Source organism: Tauraco erythrolophus, chromosome 14 (genome assembly GCF_009769465.1).
Source record: "Tauraco erythrolophus isolate bTauEry1 chromosome 14, bTauEry1.pri, whole genome shotgun sequence".
NCBI lineage: Eukaryota > Metazoa > Chordata > Aves > Musophagiformes > Musophagidae > Tauraco > Tauraco erythrolophus.
This window is the reverse complement of record NC_141478.1, coordinates 10814222-10832350: the sequence shown is the minus strand read 5'-3', so window position 1 is coordinate 10832350 and position 18129 is coordinate 10814222. Positions and strand designations below refer to the sequence as shown.

The 18129-nt window shown below is 39.1% G+C and overlaps 1 protein-coding gene across 1 annotated transcript in view; it reads left to right on the top strand.

Moving 5' to 3' along the window:
• Nucleotides 1–18129, top strand: part of SH3GL3 (SH3 domain containing GRB2 like 3, endophilin A3) — a 54494-nt gene that overhangs the window by 19618 nt on the left and 16747 nt on the right. The window contains exon 2 of the mRNA XM_086619994.1: nucleotides 17920–17988. Coding sequence (XP_086476120.1) covers nucleotides 17980–17988 — 9 coding nt within the window. The 5' untranslated portion in view covers nucleotides 17920–17979. The remainder of the gene's footprint in view (nucleotides 1–17919; nucleotides 17989–18129) is intronic.

The following is an 18129-nucleotide window of genomic DNA, read 5'->3' as shown; positions in this document are numbered from 1 at the left end:
AAAGCTCTGTGCTAGTGCTTAAAAAGAATAAAGAATGAGTGTAATTAGAAAGCTGAGAAAGCTGCTATATGTTATAGGAAAGAAAGAAAAGATGGTGCTTTTACAACTACAGTTGAGGGTCTTGCAGAAATTATCTGCATATGGGTACTGATGGCTTAATATTTTCTGTCAAAGAAGATTAGTAAAGAAAATTACCTTAAGTATGCATTATAAGAGAAAGGACTCAGCCTTTTAGGTTTAGAAGTGGTGGAATACATTCCTTTAAATGTTTCTGTCTAGAATAACATGAAACATTCTGTATGCTTCTAGCTCCTGAATTAGTCTAGTAATCTTACCTCATAGAGCTGCAGGGACTGACCTGGAGCTTAAATCAAAAAGTGCTTTGCTGCTGACAGATCTGAAGGCAAGAGGAGACTCGAGTCCCATTTAAAAATTGAAGGATTTAGAACATGGTGATGACATTTTGTCTAAGTCATAGACTTCTAATCGGAGACCTTTACTCTTGCAGATGATTTGGAACTCACAACGTATTTCATTTTCTGAACCCGGCACTGCAGTACTTTATAAGTAGGTTTGGCAAGTAGCTGTTCACAGTTAATACAAGTGGTGACACTTATCTGTTGTATTCCTAAGTTCCGGTATCCATACATCTGCAGGAAAGTGCTTTTGCAATTTAAAGGCAGAAGGTCAAATTTAATGAAACAGTCATAAACAGTGCATATCTTTGTGGTAGAAAGCAAAGCTGATAGGACGTAGCTTTTCAAGCAAAGGTTTATTGTAGCTCGCCTTGAAAGTGCAGGTAGTTATGTCTTTTTCTAGCTGTCCCCCCATTATTATTTGTTTGTCAAAATAACAGCAAGCACGTGGTCTTCTCTGAGACGTTTGCTACAGTGTTTCTGTCCTAGGACTCTTCATTCTTTCAACCTTGAGTTAGAGACTGTATAGTTTAACAGTACAAACCAGTCTTGTACTTTGATAAAAGAACATGAGAGTGTACCAATAAATGACTCCTGAGCAGAGCACTGAAAAGAACAAAAGTGAATGTGGCTCTTGCTAGGAACAGAAAACAGAGACTCTTGAAGGGGGGTGGGGGGGAAGAAGCAGGGAGGCTGACTTGTGAGAGAGAATATTTAGGATGGAAGGTTGGGTGAATTATCATCTGTAAATGCACAAAGTAACTGGTCATTCTAAAATGTTTCATTTCCTGCCTAAGTATAGAGTCTCTGAACAATTTATCAAGCCACTGCTCATAGCTGTGGGAGTATTGTCTTTTTCTTGACGCTTGTGCAGCAAACTGGGACTGTAGCTGGACAGTTCTTTGGCCCTCTGAGTTGGGCTTAACATCGGAACTAACGTGATGGTTAGACTTTTTTTCTGGTAGCTTTTATCTTTAAGTGAATTTCATTATGAGTTGTTTCATAGGACTAATATGTATTGATGACAAGGCCAGAGGAGACACAAGTGCATCTGGATCAACTCCATGAGGCCCTTGTTCATAAAAGTATCTAGATGAAAAACTTGGTGATGGTCCTGTCAATAGGCTTTCCTTTCATGAGCAATCAATTTGTCTTTAAACAGTAAAGAAACTCTATTCCTCAATGAAAAGCACAGCAAGCTCTCGCTGTGAGACTGCGAATCTTAAGTTATGAAACTAGTGCCTTAAGTAAATAGACAATTTACAAACTGTCAAACAAATCTCAGGTTAACCTGCCTATGTGGCTTTACCTCAATGGATGCCTTTAGTGCAGATGGACAAAGCTATATCAATCTCTATAAACTTCCAAGGTGGGAGAGGGTGTAGAGATAAAACCAAACTTACTTTATCTTCTCCGCTGTTTGAACTTGAGTTGACTAACTCAAAGACAGTGAATTCTTGTTGAAAACAGACTTAAATACAATGAATTATGCTCTAAATTAGTTTGTGTCAGTATACATAAATATAAAAAAGCTATTAAAAAAATATATATATAATACAGATTCTGCATGTTCCTTTGCTGACTTATGTACGTTCATCAAAACCTCTCTGTTTATATTCAGGTGAGCAATGGAATATTTGCATCATGCTAGTGGGGAAAACAATGAGACTACTTGAAGGTACTATCAAATGCAGAAAATATACACACTGAAGAAGAGACTTCTTTTCCTATCTATTCCCTGTTGCACTTTTAAATCTCTTTAGGAGATCATTCCCTAGTCATGGGGGAAAAAAAAAACCAAATGTAAAAAATAATTTTAATAATAACTCATCCTGTAGTTGTTACTTTTCTTTTAAATGAAATCAACTCCTCCTCTCCAGGCTAGTTGAGATAGTAGTTAAATTACTGTTTTCACCAGCTGGTAAATGAATAGCCAATCCAGGACTTACCTTTCATTCCCATGTGCATGTGTGTGCAGATGCAAACTGATATCTGTATAGTCCATAATAATAGGTTCTGAAGAGTTAGGTCAGTTCATATCTAGTTACAGTATGTCAAGGAAATTATACCAAGAGCAATGTTTTCTATGGCAAAGATGCTGCTCTAGAATGTGTAGAATTTCAGGAGCTACAAAAGCATTTGTGCAACTAAACTTGAACGTACCTCTAAGGAAGAAATGGGCAATGGGCAATCTGCTGTCCCAAACAAGGTACAATTAGGAAATATTAGAAACCACTAATAGCGACAGCATAATAACAACCAGCAAGGCACTTACCTTCCTGTGATTCCTGTATCACCTTCGTTAGTGTTACTGGCTGTGGCCTGTGTGCAGCCATAGGAAATGGTATTGCTGTATTTGCAGTGCCAATACACTGTAGGAAGAAGATACAGAAAAAGAAACTTTAAGTTTAGAAATAGTAATTGACCCATTTTGCTTATAGACTCCCATAGCTGAGCAATACTGGGTTTAGTTTCAGTTCATTGTGAATGCGTATTCATCCCAAAACAAAATGGAACCAGTTAAGAAAAAATAAAAACATAACTCACCGCACTGGCTTTAATCTCTGGTTGTTTTTGGAAAGTTAGAGGAAAACATAAACCATACAAAAACATAAGCCCTGTGCAGAGGCAGTGAGTAGGCTTTCCTCATTTGTCTCCCAGAGGGAAAACCAACTTTGTTTATGTAGGCTTGGTTTTGGGTCTAGTTCTCAAGTTGCAACAAAGCACTTTACCTCCCATCCAGACTTGCATACTGGAGAATTGCTTTTATCTGGCATCTGAAGCCCCAAGTCTTGTAGCAGGGCATATTGCTTGAGTGCCATAATGACCAGTTTGCCCTTAGCTATGCTGATAATTTTATTTTTGCATGATATAAGATGGAGATGGTAAATACATGGTATATAGGACCAAATGCCTTGCTATGATCAGAGCCGGCATTTTACACCACTGCCTCTTTATTTCATCCCTGTCCCACTGACTTTAGTAGAAAAACCTTTTTTCTTTTGAAATTTTTGTGGTTCAGCAGTATCAATATTTTGCATGTGAGGGGTGCTTTAACATCAATGGAAAATGGACTCTAGATGGATTTAAATCTAAAACCACAATATCCTGGAATCTGTTTCATGACACTACCTATTTGAAGAGCTTTTCATGAAATAAAATTAATAGGGAAGGTTGATGGAAGAAATTGGAAGAAATTGCCCCTTTTCTCTCCCTCTGAGGAGCTCTGAGGTACTTGCTGGCAGCTGCTGGAGGCTGCCAGCTCAAACGCTGCTGCTCTTTTTTTTTCTTTTTCTTTTTTTTTTCCTTTGTGTGTGTGTGATTTGCTCCGGTTTTGAGCAGGGTCTTTCATATAGCGTAGATGGAGAGAAGTTTGTGTCAGAAAAAAAGGCATGAAAAGAAACTTAAGGCAAAGAGAGATAAATCATAAGGAAGGGATAGGCAACTGAGAGAAAAACAAACTAAATGGAGCAGTGGTAGTGAAAAGAGACTACATTGAATTGACTGAATTGAAGAGAAGTGCAGAGATACGAGCGATTAGTGCATGAGGAGACAACATGTCTCTGGATGCATGGTTGGCTTAATGTTTCTGTGAGAGAGAAAATCTACAAAGTTTGGTAGAATTACTGAAGAGGTGGGAGAAAGTGACAGCTCTGTGCTTCTGTGCTGTAGCGTGAGGTAGGCATGCAAATAGGACTGCCAGGAAAACCTGACGCAGGAGTTCAGTGCCTTAATAGAGCTGACTGCCCCGGCACAGAGCTGTGTGTAATACAGTAGTTGTCAGCGGTGAAGTGATTTTCTTGCTCTCTGCTTCCCTATTTCTTATTTCAGTTTTTGAGCACTGAGCCAAACTCCGTATTTTTCTCAATTTTGTAAAGATGATGGTACTCTAACAAACACCAGGCTTTGTCCCCGTGTTTGAACTTGTGGCACTGATTTAACCTTGATGGTACAGAGGAGCATCAGTTTCGCTGTCCCTTTCCCAGGAAGGCAATCAGTGTTTGCACTTCAGCCTTGCACGGAAAGCTACAGCAAGCTTTTGGTTGTCACTAGGGCTCTGGGAACCCACCTGGTAGTGGCTGCTTAGGGAATACGCTGAATTGCTACATCCCTTCTTGCCAGGGACATGTTTCATTCCTGCACCTCTTTTCCAGTATCAGAACAGCGTTGGCAGTCAGAGGACGATGGGTACAGCTACAGGCCACCTCTCACCAGAGGCTCTGGAACTGGGATCCGCAGGCTGAAAGGAGAATTTGCAGCAAACCTCTACTGAAAGTGGAGCTAAATGCTCACAGATTTACAAATGAAATACATGATTTAAAGTGCTAATGTTTTAAATACAACTTCAAATGAAATTATTATGGAACATTAAATGTGCTACCTTTTTCAAAAGTAGTAATTTCTGCCATGGTTTGCTTTAAAACTTCATTTTTATGAACTCTGGCACTAGTGATACAGGTGAGAGAAGTGCCAATTTGAGCTAATTTTACTAGCACAAAGGACTGGGATTTGAGAGGTAAGAAAAGGAGGGGGGTAGGAGACTCAGGGAAGAAATTACTGAATCTATTGCAGAAGAAGAATGCTGTAGGAAAAGAGACTTCTGTTTATGATTTAATATTATTACACATGCCTTTTGGGTAGGTAGGATTGTGATTGCTTTACGGATAGTTACACAGGGTTTCTCTGTAAAACTGTCTGTTCATTTGCACTGGTAGAGTCCTTCCAAGCCAGGAGCCATTGATTTGAACTTCGCTGTGCAAGTCTGCCTTCTCTTTAGTTTATTCAACTTTGTGTGTAATTTTTGAACACAGAGCTTTATTTTTGTGGAAAAGTATTTGGTGATTGTCAGATTTCTTAATGCTGTTTGAAATGTTTTAGGCCACAGTGCTGTGGATCTTTATATATGCAGGGTAGTTTGCAAATAAGTGTTGGGTCAGACATGCACAGGTAACTCTGTAGTCAAGCAATAGTTTAAATATTGGTCATTTCTGTATGCCCTAAGGCATACTGATGGTTCTGCATTGTGGATGCATAGATTGTTCAAGAAAATACCCACCACCTATCCAGCTGTTATTTATGAGTGTAAATAAGAGAAGTGTTCGCTTTGCTATGCTAGAGGAAACACAAGGACAAAATATTGCTTGAAAAGAAGGCATTAAGTAGTAGTTAGTTTAGCTGCTGTCAGATGTTTATGACTAGAATCTGAAATTAAACAGAGCTTGTATTTTGGCAGTGTTGGGTCCTGTGTGCTTCCCTGATGAGTCTCTTGGGCTAGACTCTTAAGAAGTGTTTACATGCCTGGAGATTTTGATAAGCACTCGGTGGGGTTTTCAGAAGCATCCAGGTCCCTAACACCTCTTTGGTTTCTTGAGAGTACTGCATATTATTGCATATTTGGACTGAATGCAGATTTTTGTATGTATTTTCCCTTTTGTAAGATTGCAGTTATTTAGAAACTAGAACAATCCATGATTGCATCGATCAGCAGGAAACCAACATAATTTCACAGATTTTAAGTGTTATCACTCAAAATTTGAAAATTTGAAACACCTAGTCATAACAGTTTGAGCATGGAAGACAGGCGTAAATGCTTTCCATGTCAGCTTTCTAACAGACTGTCTACAATAAAAATATCTTTTTGATATGATTTTTTAATTTTGCTCTCTGACAAAATCTAGAATTGCATTCTCATAACAAATTTAATGATTGTGGAGTAATTGACAACTCACAATTTGTATCCGGTAAACATAACTTTCACTTGCTTTGCCTTTTGGAAATAGATACAAAATATTTTATGCAAGAGAGCATTCTTCAGGGCAAAGAATGGAGATCTGGGACTGGCATTCTAATTTCAGAGTTACCACTTGTTTACTGTGTGGCCAAGGACAAGTCAGTTTAACCCAAATTCAGTCAAGTATTTAGGATTCCAGTTTCTCCCCCACTAAATGACTGGCATATTAGGAGCTCGGTTGTGTGGTTCAATCTGTACCAATTTGTTCCTCATTTTTCCTGTGGCATCAAAGGCTACAGCAGTGGCTAATAAGTAGCTCTTGCTGAGAGCAGAAAGTCTGGAATCCAAACCTGTGAACAAGCAATATCAGCAGTGCAAGTAGCATGGGCTTTCTTTTAATGAGAGACTTGAGAGCTTTGGAATGTTACAGATAGAGTCAAACTGTCCTTTACATAGTGGAGAGAAAATATTCTGAAATATGTTAAGAGCTTAAAAAGAGCACGCTTTCTTAGAGGAAGAGACAGCACCCTTCTCAATGTGCAGACTTCTTTGTGAGTCTAGATTACACAGTCTATATTGACACATACTTTGGCTGGATTTTGTTAATAAGGTTAATTTAAAAGGTTGCCTGATTGTGGACTGACTGGATCAGCTGGGTACAGGATTTTGAGTGTTGACCAAGTAACAGCAAGTGCCCGGCATTCCTGATCCTACTTAGAATTCACTTTCTGGCACAGGCTTCTTGCATCTAGTTTTCTGCAGAACAACTTTAAGGAGTATCAGGGCTATAATGGAATGTCTGATGTTTCTGTTACTAAATTAGTACAAAACATTACCAAACCCTAAGTTCTGGCAAAAAAATTGCATATGAGAAATATATTAGAAAGAACATAGGAATCATATGAGGTAAATTCTGAGTATTGCTGTCAAAGAAAGGAGATTTTTTTTTTCCACAGATATAGCAACTAATAAATAGTCATAAATAATATTTCACTACATGTTATTGTTGACTTGCATAAACTGCAGGACCATGACTGGCACATCTGTTTTTACAGATGAATTAATTGTTTAATGCCAGACACTTCATCTTACCTTATCAGCTGTAGAAGTTTTCTTAGAGCACAAGGCATTCCAACATTGTTTGCTGCCTACTTTAGAGATGACGAATTCTCTAAAGCACACACACAGAATCTCACAAGTCTGTAAAAACCTTTGATATACTTGTGTGTTTCGTTTTCTTTTTTTTTCCTCCCTAGAAAGAACAGGAGTCAAAAAATATTTCATGCATCCCAGAGTTATGTCAGCACAAAGAATTGCAAAGATAGTAGGAACGTACAGAAATGGTTGAACACTCACATCATATGTCTTATATGGCAGATCTTTATGTAAAGCACTCATTAGCTTTGTCAAAATGGCATGCCCTTCTCTTTTGAAAAATTTCTATTGTGATAATACTCCTAACTGGCAGAATCTTTTGTTTAGACAACACAAAATCATACAGGTTGTTCAACTAATCACACTCCTAATGTTTGTTGTTTGTGTTTTTTTTTTCTTTAATCTTTTTTTGATTGTGTGAAGTCCTTCCTGAAGAAAAGGTGGCACTCGACAACCGGTAACCTCCTTTATGTCATGTTCCTGGGTTCTGTGCTTTTTCCTTTTTCTTCAATATGGTTTCCTAAGCAAAGGCTGTTAGATTGGCTAAATACATTTTGACATGTACCTAGATGTCTTCAGCAGTCCTTACTCATACAAATTTATTTAAGTTAGGAGAGATCACACTACGTGGTACAGAAGAACTGAACATAAAAGAATTGAAATCAGCAGAAATTCTTGTCTGCATAGTTATGAGTCTCTAACACCATTACTTTGAAAGCAGAACTTATGGTTGATCATTTGGTAAGATTTTTTTTCTGAAAGACAAATGTCTTGGATTGTCTCTGTGACGTTTGTCTACATTGCCTGCTGAAACTCCTACATCAGTGAGGAGTTCTGTCATTGCTCAAATGTTCCAGTATGTACCAGTGCTTGTAAGAGCTTTCTTGATCCCAGAATACATGGCTTCCACTATTCGAGCTTCCTTTCTAAATAAAACTAAGCTGCCATTTCTGAACCTTTGCCAGAACTGTGCTGTTGCAGCTCAACAGCTGTGGCTGTTCATTAATTCAACGTGGTAGCTGCAGACCTTACATTCCATGATGTGAATGGGTATTTTTTTTCTTTATGAGCATATGGGGAGTTTTGATGGACTGGATCCATTCTTGTTGATACTGGCAGCTGTAGAGTTGACTGTAGCGGTCTCAGCTGATTGCCTGGCTGGGTTTCTGTACGCTTTGGGTCATGCTCACCTGTGAAATATTTGCTCCATGTTAGAAGTTAGGCTCAATAAAAATGCTTTACATAGATCTACATGTGACCCATTAACGGTGAGATGCTTGAAGCTGGGTTAGTTACACCAGCAGCTCATGGAACATCACTATGTGGGAAGTATGTGTATGGGGAAATCCTCAGATCTCTGTTTTCCAGACAAGTCACCCTGCAAACATATTTCTCTTCTATTCCTCTTCATCTGGCATATCCTTTTATAAGTCAGTTCATCTGTCTTCCGAAAAATAATCTACTGTGATCTTGTTACTCCTATTTGTCTGAGAAGTTACAAGTAATGAAATAAAGGGTTCATAAATATTAGTGAGATAGGAATATTCTTCACTAATGTAAACGCTCTGGCAGTACTTTGATGTATTTCTTTAACTTTGTTTGTGTGATTCAGAGATCTCTTGGTAGAAAAAGTATGTTTTGCTTCTTGAGAAACAGGCCCTTGAGATTCCTGGTGTCCTTCAGATGGCCTGGGGTTTTTGTTATGCAAATGGTATTTCCTACCTAAATCTGTGCTCTGAAAATGAAATGGGGCTCAGTTTTTATTTTTCATGTTTATAAGTTGTATGAAATTTCTGAAATTAGAAAATATTTAAGAAATATTTTAATGATATTTATCTTGGTCTGTCCTTGAATGTAACACATTTCTACATATATTTAAAATCCTTCATATTTTTTAAAAATACAGCTGTCTTTGGTATTTTGATTTTGTTGGCTGCTGGGACAAGATTTGCGATTGGGTCCATTTGAAATCCCTAAAGGAAATTTAGAAGTAGGGCGTGCCCCTTCTTTACTCAAGATAGTGTGAGCCTAGTCATGAGCTGTCTTTTGAAGTACAGGCACATCCTACAGTTCACACTTTGTATTTCTCCTTTATATATCTGGGAGTAGAGATCTTTGGTGAAACACTAGGACACGAATTCCTATGGCCGTGGATGTGGTGTTCTGGAGTTCTGGTTCAGCTGTTTGTGGTGGGTAACGAATTACAAGAGAATCCAGTTGTATGCAACACTTCTTTGTCTCCCTGCATTTATATAAAAATGTACTCTGCCATAGATACTGCTAGAATGCTATTTTAATTTTTATATCCGCAATATGATTATAATTTTTAATCAGTGTTAATGTCTTACGTTAATTCCAAAATATTATATTACGTTTAGTAATTATGCATAAACTGTTAGCAAAAGAGAAAGGTTCACTTCGTCAAATACCCATGTCCAAGTGTTGTTGAATTCAGAGATGTTTTATACCACTCATGTAGCCATGAGAGCAATAACAAATATTTGATTTTTAGAGTGCAGCTTCTTGCACTCTGTAATTTTGATTAAATAGCAGTAGGACCCAATTCAGCTGCTTGATTAATTCTTTTTTTTTTTTCAAAAAAACGCATTTCTCTCTGTTGCTGTCATAAATTTTTTTACTGTTTCCCCAAATGCTTTGGAGAAATCCATTCTAATGCTAGCTGAAAGTTTAGCAGAAGAAAAAATTATAAAATATTCCATGTAAAGGTTATGACCCTTTGAGCTTGATACCATGAGATGCTGAGCACTTCGGTCTTGATCCAGCAAAGCACTTAAGCACCTACTGAAGCACAAACTCAAATGGTTTGCTGGAGGTAAGCCAGAGTGTTCCATATTTGCAAGACATAGGCACTTTGTACTGGACCCCTTATTTATTTGGGGGGGGCAGAATAAATCTTTTTTTCTTTCAAGTACATCAGAGCAAGAATATTTATGTTTTCTTTGAAAACACAACATACTGAGGAAACCAAAGAGTTCTTTCCATCATTTAGTGCTTAACCTCTAAAATAAGAAGTTTGGATTTTCTCCAAAGTATTAGGATAGAATGAGCTGTGTCAATATATAAGTAAAAGAACAACCTCAAGTACTGGTACACTTTTATACTTCACACTTTTTCCTTCATCTTTGTATTTTTTTTTAAGGAGCCTGAGAAAAATCTCTGTTTAGATATATATTGCCCATTTTCATTTGCAGCTCATTTTCCACTTTTAGTGGCTCTGACATCCTTGTCTCTGCATGGCTCCAGGCCCTGTCTTGGGACATTCTTGGTGCAGGATGAGAGACCTGTAGAGGCTGCCATTGCTACCATTCTTATACCTGGTTGATTTCAGCATCCTCTGCAGCTGTTCCAGGAGCCAAGTGCTGTGTTTCTTTTGTCTTTTGTTTAGAACAACTCTCTTTGAAAATGTGCATCTTGGTTTAGCTTCTTGGTGTGGGGCTCTTCTTGATTCTGAGCACTCAGACCTTCAGTGGATCTCTAGAAGTCAGTCACAGGGGTGTCTGTAAGCTGCCCAGTCATTTTGGATGCTCAACTAGTCAATAGATCAGAATATTTTATTATATTTTTGAAGAATATTTTTCTGTCACAGTGGCAAACTTTGTGCAGATGGCTCTGCCAGTGTGTACTCCGTTATGTTATTAAAGATGTGCTAAGTTGTGTTGTAGGTTCAAGTTCTTGGTAGTCTGCACTGCGTGAACTAGTAGTAACCTTCTTTATCAGTGTGGGAATTGACAGTCTATATGAAATGTAGCAATCGGGGGAAAAACAGGTAATATACATAGCATTGTAGTGGAATTCAGAAGCACAAAACAGAGAATTACGGATACTTGAAGTTAAACTACTTTTGATCTAGAAGACAGGCTCTGTTCATCTTGGTTCTCTAATCTGGTGGAGATTTCTGGAAAAGGACAAAAAAAAAAAAAATATCTCTACTCAGGAGGTTGAACACTGCAAGGAAATTCTGCTTTAGCCAGAAAACATCTTGCCAGCGACCTTATTCTTCCCATTGTTTATGACAGAGTTTAAGATTCTTCAGAAAGAAAAATTAGTATTGTCACATTGCGTTAAATCCTCTATGCATAATAATTTAATGCCAAACAAAAGAATTACATGACCACAGGACAATAACTGGAAGTTTTAATGATTTATTGAGAGAAGTGTAACTATTATGCATTAACCGTACTGGAATGTAGTATTTTGTACTAAGTACTGTATTTGAAGATATATCTTAGTGTATTTTTGCAGTTCAGCCCAGTTATGTGTTTCTATGGGAAATGTAGTCGTAGAGATATATTATTTCCTGGCTTTCTATGTGTTAACTTTGGGATGAATCTATTAGTTTTCCCTGTTGATTGATTACTTCCTTTTAGAGGGAGAGAAATAAATTTAAAGTATTTCATAGCTTTGTTTTTTTTAAAAAGATTTTTCCTAAAATCTAGGATTTGCCTCATGGGTTTGACAGTGTGTGTATTTATGAGAAATATAGGAATTTTCAATCCCATTGAAGTTTCAACAGATAATTTCAGCAGATACTCCTTCAGAATAAAATAAATGCAGTTACTCCATGAAGAGGCAGTAAAAACTCATAAGTCTTTCATAGAATATGATGCCTTTCATTCTGTCGTGAAATAGTATTCGATTGTTTCTTAGCCAGTTATGTTCAAGAGAGTTTTGCTGACCAGTTAAGGACTTCTTCAGCTCCTCTTATTTCAACAGTAGCTGAAAAACAACAGTAAAAATCGTGATGGTTCAATCCCAGTTAATGACTGTTGCAAAAGAAAGGCAAAACAAGTGAAACAGAAGGTCAGAGCATGTGTGCGAGTGTTGGCTGGCAAGAATCCTATTGACTGGTATTATAAAATACCCAGTGGATATATAAAAAAATAGGGTAATTGTTTTGAGAGTTTTATCAGCTCTCTGTTGATCTGGGATATTTTTGGCAGTTTTTCATGTTCAGTAACCTTAGTGAAGTATGAAAAAAGTATTGTAATTTCATGGGCATGATGTACAAAACATTAGTAAAGACAGCGTTTTTTCTGAAGCTTATTTTTATAATCCATATGAGAATGGAGTAATGTACTATTCCTATGCAATAAGAAGGATAAATCTTAGCATACTTAAAAGTACTGAAAAATTACATGAAAGCTTGAGATTTTTTTAGTTTAGAGTTTTAGTGAGCTGTAGATTTTAGTTTAAACTGTCGACAGTGTGCTGTGTTTGTGCTTTGTTAAAACAGAACAAATCAAAAGAAAATATCTCAAAGAAATTAGAGTAACAAAGAACTAATGTGAGAACAAAATCTTAATATTAAGTTCATGGAAAAAATGTTTTTTCATAGAATTTCTTGGAATATAAATTCCTTGTGAGATAAATATTTAGTTTTTTAAGACTCTATAACAAAATTGCAATTTGCATTTTGAACAGTAGCTCGGTATACAGAACTTAAATAGAAATCACAATAGCTGGAGGAGTTTCTTTCAAAATCTTTTTTTTTTTTTTTTTCCGGATTTGTCTTCCCAGAAGATTCCACATAAACCCACCAGAGACTTTTAGATTGTCTATAATACAACATCATATTTAATTTTTCAATATTAAAAAGAAAAATAGTATCTAGGAAGAATTTACAAGCAAGGAGCGTTTGTACAAACTGCAGTATTTCTTCAGACAAAACAGTCTTCATTGTATAAAGCATTCAAGTTTTACAACAAAAGGTAGTTTGCTATTATATATAACCACAAACGAGAGGTGGTAATACAATAGCTGATTTGAAAGTGTTTTCCTGTTCATATTTAGGCTTTGGTTTGTTTGTGGTTTTTTTCTCCCTGCTAACTCTAATACATTAAGAGTGATGGAGTTGCACAGACACCTGAGAGAAGAATCTTTCTCATTTCACAGTTATTCTCTGTGCGCAAATTTTGATCCAGAGGAAACCCAATTAGCTCCACCAGAAATATGACTAATGGATAGCTTTAGCTTCTGATCTGGCAGTGGAATAGTAAGATAATAGTGGCCCTCCATGGAGGTAACTGGGTTTTTTTTAGAGCCCCAAATTCTGGCTCTGGCCCTGTCTAGTGAAGAAGTGCCGAATCTGTGGCACTCGGCTTCTGAAATTGGAGATAAAGATCAGGATTCTTTCTGTACAAGTAGTTCCAAGCTCCCTTGGAGTACCTGTCTTATGTGATGGTGGCAGTTTTGCCTTTGATTAGCTGGCTTGTAAAAACTGATCGATATTGCCACATAATTACACAGCCCCACAGTTGGGCATGCTTCTATTTAAGTTCAAAGCATGTTGCAGCTTGATATAATGCATGTAAATGATGCTCAGCAAATAGTTGGAGACCTAAAACTCAGCATCTGTCTCCTTTTGTGCATCCATTTTCAATAATTAATTTGATATCCTGTGACTATTTTAATTGGGAGAGTGGTAGTACTAGTTTTACAACTCCTAAATTCAATGGGATCAGAACAAAAAGCTTTTGTGTTACTAAACCTAAGAACAGTAAAACTAATCCAAATTACACCAATATGAAATAAGCTGTAGTGGTGTAAAATTTAATGATAACTATTAGAACTTTATACCAATTTTTACTGTCAGGAGTGCAGACAGCTTATAGACTTTAAGGAATCATTCTTTACTGTATCTCTCAGAGCACCGAGGTAGTCTCCTTTTTGAAGGAAATTAGAGCTCAGAGTAAATATAATTGAAATAGTGTCTCCTTGGGCTAGAAATTGCAGTGTCACTGATGTTTGCATAGAACTGGGAAAGTGTGTGAACAAACTTTTTCTTGTGGTCAGTGCTCTTGCTCCTGATTTAGGTGTGTGTGAGGTTGTTTTCAGCGTCTGTATGAAACCGTGTCTCCAGATCCCGTGGCTGGCTCTGTGCAGTTGCATTCACATGTCACTGTAAATACAGAGTTAGAACTGGGAGTCAGGTAGGTCAGGAGAGCATCTGCTCCAGCCTCCCACGTGAAGCAGGTCCTTTTAGAGCAGGTTGCTCAGGGCCTTGTCCAGGCAAGGCTTGAACATCTTCAGGTATGGGAGCTCCACAGCTTCTCTGGACAACCCCTTCCAGTGTTCGACCACCTTCTTTGTGTTTTTGTTCTTAGAATCATAGAATGGTTTGGGTTGGAAGGGACCTCAAAGATCATCTAGTTCCAACCCCCTGCCATGGGCAGGGAAACCCTCCACTACACCAGATTGCCCAAAGCCTCATCCAGCCTGGCCTTGAACACTGCCAGGGATGGGGCATCTACATTCTTCTTTTTTTCTTTCCTTTTTAACAGATCTGAGTTTCTTTTTTTCCTGTTGGTGCTTGTCCTTTCACAAGATTCAGATTCCATCTTTCCATATGCTCCCACTAAGTAGATACCCACTTAACCTCTTCTAAAGGCTGAACAAACTCTGCTCTCTGTGTGCCGATTGCTCCAGTCCCCCGCTCATATCAGCGGCCCTCCGCCAGACTCACCCGGGATGTCAGTGCCTTGTACGAGGGAGCCAGAACGGGACACTACTGCAGATCTGGTCTCACAAGTGCTAAATAGAGGCAAATTATCACTTCCCTGGACCTGCTGTCTATGATATTGCTAATAAAGCCTGGTATGGGGTGGGCTTTGTTCACCTCAAGGGCACACTTCTGACTTACATTCAGCTTGTTTTCTACTGGTACCACAGGTGTTTTTCTGCAGAGCTGTTTCACAGCCAGTTGGCCTCCAGCCTGTGCTGTTGCATGGGGATATTTCATTACAGGTGCAGGACTTTGCATTTCTGTTTGAGCTTCATGAAGTTCTTGTCAGCCTGTTTTTTCCAGGCTGTCAAGGCCCTTATGAGGAGCAGCCCCACCATCTGGTGTATCAACTGCTTCCTCCAAGCCAGTATCTTCTGGAATCTCTGGGACTGTACTCTATCCTATCATCCAAGTTATTAATTAGATTACTCCATTATCCTCTGCAAAATGTACATGCAGAATCTCTCTGATTTGCTCTCTGAAAGCTGGTGCATAGAAGTCTCTGTTCTGTGACCTTCTGGATCTAACGTTAATGCTTTCCTTACTCCCTGCTGCTTCAGCAAGTCCAGTGATCCCCTTGCAAGGAGTGACTCAGCATTGCTGCAGATAGTCTCTCCCTCTGCGAATGGCATTAAATTTTATTCTTTCAAAACACAGTGAAGAGTTTTGCAACATTTCAGAAGAGAAACCAAAACTAAACACCGGTGGCAGAGTCTCAACAGATGTGCCAAGGGGGTGAGCAGGCTGCAGCCTGGTGCTGAGGCGCGGGTCTGCTGGCACTGGGTGCGCAGACTCACCAGCCAAGTGCAAACACCTGGATCAGCAGCTGCAATCCTGGCAAAACCAGAAACAGCTCAGTACAACAGCCTAAATTTCAGACTATTGTTCGAGGGAGGTGTGTGTGAGCAGGTATGGCCCTCAGCGAGCCAGGGAGAGCTAAGGGATGCCCATAGTGTATGCCCTAAGACATTGACTGGAAGCATATCAACTTCGAGTGTATCTGATGAGAAATTGCATTTTTCTTGCATTTTTCAGACTGTCTTTGTCAGCCTTCCAGTGAGCCAGTGTGTGAACTTCCTGCTCAGCCACTTGTGCTTCTTGTTATACCATTCAGATCTATTCTTTCAAAGTGTGAGACGTCTCGTTACTTTAGTCATTTGGTGCAGCAATTTATTATTAATTATGCTTTCACAGTCAAGCAGTCATGTTACTTGGTTGCATTTATCCTTCACCAACATGTAAAATGGGTTATTTGTAATGAGACAGCTATGGGTTGCTACTGAATGTGGATTTTGTATCTTCAGCCTGGGAAGGATCATTCCCCTGCTGCACTCAGCCTTTGAAAAGGGATCACCATGAGAGGTTTCAGAAAACCACAGATCTGTTCAGTGCCTGCTGGAGAAAGAAAATGTGTGAGGCTGTGGAAAATGGCATTGATTATTTTAGAAATTAACATTGCACGGAAAGGAGATGGAAACTGCCAGTGTAAAGCAGCTGCACAATTCCTGACAGGCTGCTCTTCATGTTCTGTGAAAGCACCTTTCTCCGTCTGTGCTCAAAAACTCCTCAGATGTACCTGCAGAGACCTGGGCAGTGCCCCTCCTCCGTACATGGCCTCAGGTTTCTTCTCTGCTGTGATGTCTTACAGCAGCAAGATGGTGACCTGCAGGAACTCACTGGTACTTGGGCTTCTTCGTTTCTGTTTTATCTACTTTTATGCTTGTTCTGCCAGTGCTCTGGAAGAGAAATAATCTTGGCAAGTCTGTGGGCAGTATGGCGTATTAAGCATAAAGACTGTGAGTCCTGCTGTAAAGCCGACAGAAACAATTAGCAGTACAGCTCTCTTTGAACTGGCGTTTTCCCTTAAGCAGGTCTGTTCTTTTGGCTCTGCGGTAGCGGTGATATTGATGCAAGGTCAGCCGCCGCGGAACTCCCAGCTCTGCTTCATCAGCTCGTTGCTGGTTTTTGGCAAGGCAGCACGCTCCCTCCACACCTGTGCGGCGCGGGCTGCGACCGAGAAGAGGGAACTATTGCACTACAAAAAGCCGTGACCCATTTTCAGTTTATGCAAGTCTCCAAGGTCCTCCTAATTCAGTGAGATGAATTCCCTTTCAGAAGGACAAACAGGACGCTCCATCGGGGACAGGTTTGGGGAACGCCAGCAGTCAGTGCGCCAGGCTGGGATTTTGGATTACACTGTTACAGATTTGGTGATGAAAGTCAATTAAACAGAGGATTGCATAGTACTTTTGCAGGAATTATCATAGGAATTCAAGTTTAATATTTGTTGCATATGTGTTAAACTACTCTCATAGTTGAGTGATACTTTCAAAGGCTGTTTCACACTGGGTGAGGATCTGGCTTTCATTTGATGGTGTTGCAGTGCAGGTGCTGTGCACTGCAAGAAGCAGATAGCTGAGTTCTGCTTCAGTGCTTATTCCTAGCCTTCACTTACTCAGTGAGGACAAAACTCGGGTCTGACAGCCTGGAATTTTTACATAAAACTTGGATAATGTTTCAGCCATCTTAAGCAGGTTTACTGAAATCCTCTATTTAAAACTGGTGCTTTGAGGTTTTGCAGAATGTGTGGCATTTTTGTTTTCAGTATCATAAAGATGCTCAGTTACCCAAGTGGGTCACGGTGTAGCATTTTCCACGAGTCTGTTACTTCCACAGAACTGCACACAACTCCCAACAGCAGGGAGTGGGAGTTTTGTCCCTGAACCTAAATGGCATACAGGTGCTCAGAAGTACAGAGCTGGAGAGACATCCTTGAAAGGGTTACTCTGGATTTACCTGCAGTCAGACTCTGGTCCCTGTGCCTGAAGTCTGCAGTGTAGGTCGTGCCTTTAGGGTACAAACTGTTTAAGCATGAGAAATCATTTTTTGTTTGCCTGTTGTGAATTCCTAGCAGATGTCTTTGTCTCTGTTGAAATGAGTGGTTCGCTTCCAAGACTAAGGTTACTCTTCTCTTACGTGGTTGCCTTAAATGGTTGCTGTGTATTTCCAAATCTAGAGTGAATTCTCGTGACTCTGAGATTTGTTCTGTAATTCAATAATCATGCAATCTTTTTGTTAAATTTATCTTTTTACAGTTGTTCAGTGAAAAAATAAGTGGAGCAGAAGGAACAAAGTTAGATGAAGAATTTCAAGAGATGGAAAGGGTAAGGAAAGCAACATTATGTTTTTCTGTATTAAGCTATTGCAGAATCAAAAATGTTTCACATTTCAAGTGATAGAATGGTAGTGTAGATTTACCTGGGGGGAAGAGACCCATACCCCCCCCGCCCCCCCTTCCCCGCCAT